This window comes from Myotis davidii, unplaced genomic scaffold, assembly GCF_000327345.1.
Source record: "Myotis davidii unplaced genomic scaffold, ASM32734v1 scaffold38, whole genome shotgun sequence".
Lineage (NCBI taxonomy): Eukaryota > Metazoa > Chordata > Mammalia > Chiroptera > Vespertilionidae > Myotis > Myotis davidii.
In genome coordinates, this window is record NW_006291383.1 from 4912256 (window position 1) to 4919955 (window position 7700).

The 7700-nt window shown below is 37.1% G+C and overlaps 1 protein-coding gene across 1 annotated transcript in view; it reads left to right on the forward strand.

The window, feature by feature from the left end:
- RBL1 (retinoblastoma-like 1) overlaps positions 1–5785 on the forward strand; it is a 92860-nt gene extending 87075 nt beyond the window's left edge. The window contains exons 20-22 of the mRNA XM_006764615.2: positions 1773–1921; positions 3713–3877; positions 5345–5785. Coding sequence (XP_006764678.1) covers positions 1773–1921; positions 3713–3877; positions 5345–5515 — 485 coding nt within the window. The 3' untranslated portion in view covers positions 5516–5785. The remainder of the gene's footprint in view (positions 1–1772; positions 1922–3712; positions 3878–5344) is intronic.
- Positions 5786–7700: the final 1915 nt, after the last annotated feature.

Genomic DNA, 7700 nt, shown 5'->3' on the forward strand with positions numbered 1-7700 from the left:
ATCTATTATGCAGTATACCTTGGAACACTGTTCCCCAGGATGGTAATAAGTATTATGGGGAAGAGGGACTGTGCATAAAAAAAAAGTGATAAATATGGAATTAAAGTGAACATGTGGTTTTTTTCCCAACTGAAAAAACTTCTCAAAGCCTTTAATATACTAACATGTATTCTGAATTTCCAAGAGGAGGATATAATATGCAGCATTTCCTCAAGTTATTTGACCACATAGCTAGCAAGAGTGCAAAAAAGAAAAAAATAGCAAGAGTGAAAAGGACATCCAAATGGGGACTCAGATGCCTGTAAAGATTCCCTGGCTGCTTGGCCTGTGGACCATGTTTGAGTTTACTGGTTTTGCTAATGTGGAAGCATGCTTCTATCCGTGTTCTCGGTGTTCGTAGACCAGTGTATAAGAATGAGAACTTTTTTTCATAAGCTGCATTATTTTTAATTGCCAGTGGTTTTCTTAACTCCTATAAGCAGATGACTTGTGTATGTACAAGTAAACAATGGTTAATGGTTTGTAATACTCTTCCCCCCAAAAAAGACTACAGTTTTGCCTGTTGTCTCAAGCTATCTCAGAGTTACATCAATAAATAGAAAAGTACTTTTGCGCAAGCTGTCATTTTACAACTAAGGATACTAGCTATAAACTGAGCACTAACGTTGCTGTTGTACATGGGAAAGTTGGCTCTTTGAACACCTATCAACTGCCATTTATTTGCACAAAAAATAAGCACAAGCAATTTATCATGCTTCTTAAATTATGAGGATATGCCTTACCTTTTATTTATTTTTTAAAATATATTTTATTGATTTTTTTACAGAGAGGAAGGGAGAGGGAGAGGGATAGCAAGTTAGAAACATAGATGAGAGAGAAACATCGATTCAGCTGCCTCGTGCACACCCCTTACTGGGGATGTGCCTGCAACCCAGGTACATGCCCTTGACCAGAATCGAACCTGGGACCCTTGAGTCCACAGGCCGACGCTCTATCCGCTGAGCCAAACCAGCTAGGGCTGCCTTACCTTTTAGAGTCTTTCCACCTTTCTGCAATGTGAATATATGCAGGCCCTTTAGCTAAACCCCCACCCAAGGCTAGTGCTTCTCTAAGAGCCACCAATGACAGTGAGTTCTGAGAGTTGGTTAGAGCATCATCATAATACATCAAGGTTGTAGGTTCTATCCCTGGTCAGGGTACATACAAGAATCAACCAGTGAATGCATAAATAAGTGGAACAACAAACTGATGTTTCTCTTAAATCAATAAATTTTTTTAAAGCTCTGTTTTATTGATTTCAGAGAGAAGAAGGGAGAGGGAGAGAGGGATAGAAACGTCATTGGTGAGAGAGAATCATTGATCCATTGCCTCGCACACTCCACACTAGGGATCAATCCTGCAACCTGGGCATATGCCATGACTGGGAATTGAACCTTGACCCCCTGGTTCATGGGTCACACTCAACCACTAAGTCACACCAGCTGGGCTCAAATCAATAAATTTTTTTTAAAAAAAAAATTAAGGTATCTAAAGAAAAGTGTATCTAGAGAAAAGAGTACCATGTTAAGTTTACATGTTTGTATTTCTCAAGATTTCAATTTAATTTATGCATAATAATTGTAAATTTCTGGACCTTTTCTGAAAACATTGATTGCTTTATATAAAGATGTTCTTCTTGATGTTTTTTTATATTGTAGAGAGAGTTATAATTTAAATAATTGACTTACATATTAAAGTAGTGTATTTATCACAACACTGAATTCTTTTAACAGACTTGGAAGATGTTACAAAAACACCTGATTGTTCCAGTGCACCAGTGAGAGAGGAAAGGGGCGATCTTATCAAATTTTACAATACAATATATGTAGGAAGAGTGAAGTCGTTTGCATTGAAATATGACTTGTCAAATCAGGACCATATGGTACGTTTTATATTTTATTGCTTTATTAACCCCTTCCCCGGCAGAAACGTGTATACTCGTTTTCACAAATAGTTCTTTTTCAGTCGTCGACGAGTATACTAAGAAAATATGGTAAAAAAATATGGTTTATAGGAAGACGAGTTACAAACTGTTTTCATAACCAGCATCAAAAATACTATATAGAACCAAAATAAAAAAATTAGTCTGAAAAAGAAACGTTTTTAACAAAAAAATTGTTGGGGAAGGGGTTAATATCTTAGTCATAGTTAGATTATTATGAGTTTATTTTGCTAGATAAGTATTTCACTGATGTATTATATAGGACAAAATATACTAGTAATCACAAAGTGATTAAGGCTATGATACAGCAGAGACCAGAGGAAAACATGGAAATTTAATCCATACTATCATTATGTTGCTAAAAATTATGTATACATATGGGCAAGGACTAGATGGGAACAGGAAAAAAAATTTTTTAAATATGTTTTTATTGATTTCAGAGAGGAAGGGGGAGGGAGAGAGAGATAGAAACATCAGTGATGAGAATCATTGATCAGCTGCCTCCTGCTCCACCACTCTCTCCTTTTCCACATATTAAGCAATAGCCCCTACTGGGGATTGAGCCCCCAACCCAGGCATGTGCCCTTGACCGGAATCGAACCCAGGACTCTGCAGTCCACAGGCCAACACTCTATCAACTGAGCCAAACTGGCTAGGGCAAAACAAAACAAAAAAAATTTAATATGGTAACTGTTCTCTTGTTTTTTATTTCTATTGTTGTATTAATGAAATAAATGTGTTTCACGAAATAAAGAGGAAAGGATATAGATAGGCCTGAATTATAAATAGAGGCAGTGCTAAGAAATTTTTATGCAAATCCTAGCTTTAGCAGTCGAACCAGTTTGTGAAAGTAGTATTACCAGTATAAAAACCAACTTGATTCCCAATAGATAAGACTTTAGTTTTAAGAAAAAGGGACATAGAGAAGCTATATCCGTCCAGTAGCCACGTACGTTTCTCTGTCTGTCTCTTTACATTTCTGTTCTTATTCCTCCCAAGGAATATGCTCTCTATCTGTCCTCAGAGGCCATGACTACTCATCCTAAAGTTCTAGCTCCCATGATATGCTACGCTCTTGAATATCTCTATCATCAGCCAATTGCAACTAATTTTATTAGCTTCAAGATGAAAATGAGTAATAATTAAGGAACCGTCTTTATTCTTGAGAAGGAAACATTGTAACAAATATTAAAGAAAAGTACAGACTCAGCTCACCAAACTCTATTTCTCTTTTTTTCCCTAAATCTTTTGTGTTTTATTATAAAGTTTTAATATTTCATTAACAGACTTGTTCTATGTTGAACTGAGCCTTCTGGCTCTAGAATTCTCTGCCTCTCTTTTATGCTCTCTACTATTGCTTTGGCTGTGGGTATGTGTGTGTTGAGAGAGATTTTTTGTTAAAAGTATTAGGACATTGATTATTTTTTGCCCCTACTTTCTGAGAATGGATGTGGGGTTCCTATACTCTTGGCTTAGTGTTGCTGGTGTCTTACCCAGAATTCTTCAGGGTTTCCTGAAAGATCCACGAAAATACATTTTAGTTTCTCTCTTAGTAATTGTGGAAAAATAAAGGGTAATGGATCATTTCTTTGCTTTTATTCAGCCATAAATAAGTTCCTATAATATAACTGACTCCCACCTAGGAGATGCCAGTAAGAATAAAAATATGGTTGAATTCCAAAAAGAAAGAAAACTTTTATCTTAAAACAACTTACTTTTGGGTTATTTCAGATGGAAGCTCCACCACTCTCTCCTTTTCCACATATTAAGCAACAGCCCAGCTCACCACGCCGAATTTCCCAACAGCACTCTGTTTATGTTTCCCCACACAAGAATGGGTCAGGCCTTACGCCAAGGACTGCTCTGCTGTATAAGTTCAATGGCAGCCCTTCTAAGGTAAGGTACACAAAAACTTTACTCCAAAACAACTTATGTACATTTGTTAAAAATTGGATTTCACATTACCAGTTAGTAATTTTTAATCTGCTCTCCCTGTTTTGAATAGTTACTACTAATAAATATGAACTGATACTATGGCAAATTTCCTGTGGACAAGAGCATTGTATTCAGTTGAGTTAGTTTAATCCGTTACTATTGACATGGTATTGGAGGAGTTCAGTGTGAAGAGTCGTGTGTCTTCCTGCTCAAGCTTAATCTTGAGGAGGGGCTACCAGTAATGCAACGCCTGTTAGTGGTCAGAAATGGGGAACATTAAGTTTAAAGAAAGGCTTTGAAAGTGAAAGCTCATTTGGTGGATGATAACAAGGATAGTAAAGTCTGAAAAGAGGCCTCCTCTTATTTACATCGACAGCTCTGTTATCTCTCTTTATCCTGTACCATGATGAAGATGTGACTGGGGCATGATTGCTGTTTTTTTATATTTGAAGGGCTGTCAAGGAGATATGTTCAGTATGTCTCCAGAAGCCAGAATCACTGCCAACTGCAAAAAAATTGTACTGGGACAGATTGTAACTCAATCCAAATACAAGGGCAGCTCCTTAACTCATGACTTTCTCATTCAGTTCCACAAACATCTGTTGAGTTTTTACTATACTTAGCAAACAAAACACTGAGATAGAGCACCTCACACATTTACATTTCCTCTTCTTAGAAGTCGATTTCCCATAAGGATGTTTAGAAGATGCATGAAATCAAAGATGGCATCAATTGATTTCTAAGGCAATGATTTCAAAACATGGTTCAGGATCACCTGCGGAGCTTGTTGAAGACAAGATACCTGTCCCATAGACCTACTGAGTCACAAAACTTTGGCAGTTAGCTCTACACAATTGTGATGCACAGCTTTTAGGAAACACTTCTGTAATGTCTTGCTATTGAGAGTGTGGATTTCAGACCAGCAACATCAGCATCACTTGGGAACATTTTAGAAATGCAAGCTCAGGCATCACACTAGCCCTACTGAATCTGAGTCTGTATTTTTAACAAGATCACCAGATGATTAGTAGGTACATAAAATTTCAAAAGCACTGCTTTAAGAGGAGGACCTCAAACTATAGGGAGCATCAGAATCAACTGGAGGGGTGAAACAGATTGCTAGGCCCTACCCCCCAACATTTGAGTGAGTAGGATGAGGCATGAGAATTTGCATTTCTAATATATTCCTAGATGCTTCTGCTGCATCTGTTCTATGTTCACACTGGGAACTACTGCTATAAGGTAAATCGTTTTTTTTAAAAACTCCTGAAAAGATTAGTTATAATTACCCTTATTCAGTTAACCTTGAGTTTAAAAAAATAATCTGTACCCCAGCAGGATAGAGGGCAAGAAAAAGCAGTTAGCTTCGTTCTTTGATGCTAGTTCCCTTTTCCCCTTTGCTCATGCATGTCCTCTATTTTTGCACAGAGTTTGAAAGATATCAACAACATGATAAGGCAAGGTGAACAGAGAACCAAGAAGCGAGCAATAGCCATTGATGGTGATGCAGAATCACCTGCCAAACGCCTCTGTCAAGAAAATGATGATGTTTTACTTAAAAGACTACAAGATGTTGTCAGTGAAAGAGCAAACCATTAGTGCCTTTCCTGTTTTTGTGATAAAAGCACTTTCAGGTTATTTTGCATAAAGTCGGGGCTCTATCCTTCAGAACTTTCAACCTTGTATATGGTAAATATCACTGAATTATAAGAAAAATTGCACGAAAATTATACACTTTTTTTTTAACATTCATGCAAAATGTAGTTGACAGAGATGAATTTTGAGTTGGATTAGAAAGGAATGTTTTTGCCCTAGCTGATTTGGCTCAGTGGATAGAGCGTTGGCCAGGGGACTGAAGGGTCTGGGGATCGATTCCAGTCAAGAGCATATGCCTCGTTTGCAGGCTCGATCCCCAATTGATGTGTCTCTTTCATATCCATATTTCTCTCTCTGTCTCTCCCCTTCCCTTCCACTCTCTCTAAAATCAATGGAAAAATATCCTTGGGTGAGGATCAACAACAAAAAGGAAAGAAATGAATGTTTTAAGTGCCTTTAAACATATTAATAGTCCTAGAATTTTTTTAATGTTTGTTCCTTGGGTTCGTTTTTAAAATGAAGTAAGGAGAAATCTAATTTTTTAGCTTACTTTTTAAAATAATCAAATGTCTCCTCCTTCTGTGCTTTGTAATATGAGGGTCAATAGTCTATTTTTGGTAAACGTACTTTGAGATATTTGTGTTCTCAATTTCATATTGAGTAGGGGTTGGTTCCCATAGCAGTTGGGCCAGAGGTTGTTGCACTAGCCTGTTTCTGACCCACTGTGGTAACTCCACATCCAGGTGCCGCAACTATTCCTGGTTCTCTAGATCCCTTCCTCTCCTTGAACATGAACAGATTTAACCTGAGCCCATGCATTACCCACACTTCTTGCTTTCCAACCCTAAGCCCTCTTAGCCTGGTGTCACAACCTAATGAAAAGGGTCTTGCTCCTTTTTTTAAACTATTATCGTTTTGCTTCTGAACCATTAACTTAACTATATATGATTATATTATATCATGTAATTCTCAAAACAGAAAGCTGCTTCTCAAACCAGTAAATAAAATGCAGATAAGAGTTTTTAGAAACTAAATTTCCTATTTAGTGAGTTAGAACCCTGATAATGTGTGAAATACTATTTTTGAGGTCATCATAAGATGAGTGATTCTCAATGTCTAATTAATTCCCTAATAGTTAAATCTTTTTTTAAGATTTTTTTTTAATTTGAGAGAGAGAGAGAGAAAGAGAGAGCGAGAGAGAAGGAAAAGGAAGAGAGACAAAGAGCAAGAGCGAAACATTGATGTGAATGAAACATTCATGGACTGCCTCCTGCATGTCTCCTACCTGGGATTAAGCCCTCAACCAGGGCATGTGCCCTAATTGGAAATCGAAGCTACCAACCAACTGAGCCACACCGGCCTGGGCTAGTTGAACCTTTTTCTAAACTACATTAATATCTTTTCATACCTTATAAGTTACATCAATAAAACAACTGGTTATCACTTTCTCCTCTTTGTTTTCAGTATTAGTTTTTCATTGTGGGTTTCACATTAGGATCTGATCACTGGGGCCCCATAGGATGTTTTCCAGTTAGTACTAGGTAGGGGTAGGGTAGTGCAGCTTTCCAAAGAATCTACTGTTCAATATTCACTTTTTCTAGTGTGTTTTCAAAATCTGGAAGAATATGGTTAAGCCATTCTTAATTATTTTTTTCAGAAAATGTTATCAATTGTATATTTTTTGGACTGACCATCTTATTTTTAAGAATGTAAAGTGTGCCCTAGCCGGTTTGACTCAGTGGATAGAGCGTCGGCCTGCAGACTGAAGGGTCCTAGGTTCGATTCCAGTCAAGGGCACATGCCCAGGTTGCAGGCTCCGTGCCTCGTAGGGAGCCTGCAGGAGGCAGCCAATCAATGATTCTCTCTCATCATTGATTCTTGTATCGCTCTCCCTCTCCCTTCCTTCCTGAGATCAATAAAAATATATTTTTAAAAAAATGCAAAGTGTTTAATTTAACCTATGTCTAACCCTGGCTAATTTGAATTAGTCTAATATTTGCCTATAAATTATAATTATTGTCAGGAATTTTATTTTTAAATTGTAAGAAGAAAAGTTATTTTGATCACATCTTACTTTTCCTAAAATTACATCATCCTTTTTTGTGTGTAGTATCTACACAGTTATAAGCCAAATAACATCAAGTGTGTGTTGAATCCTTGTATATATTTTAATGTAGCTATAACTATT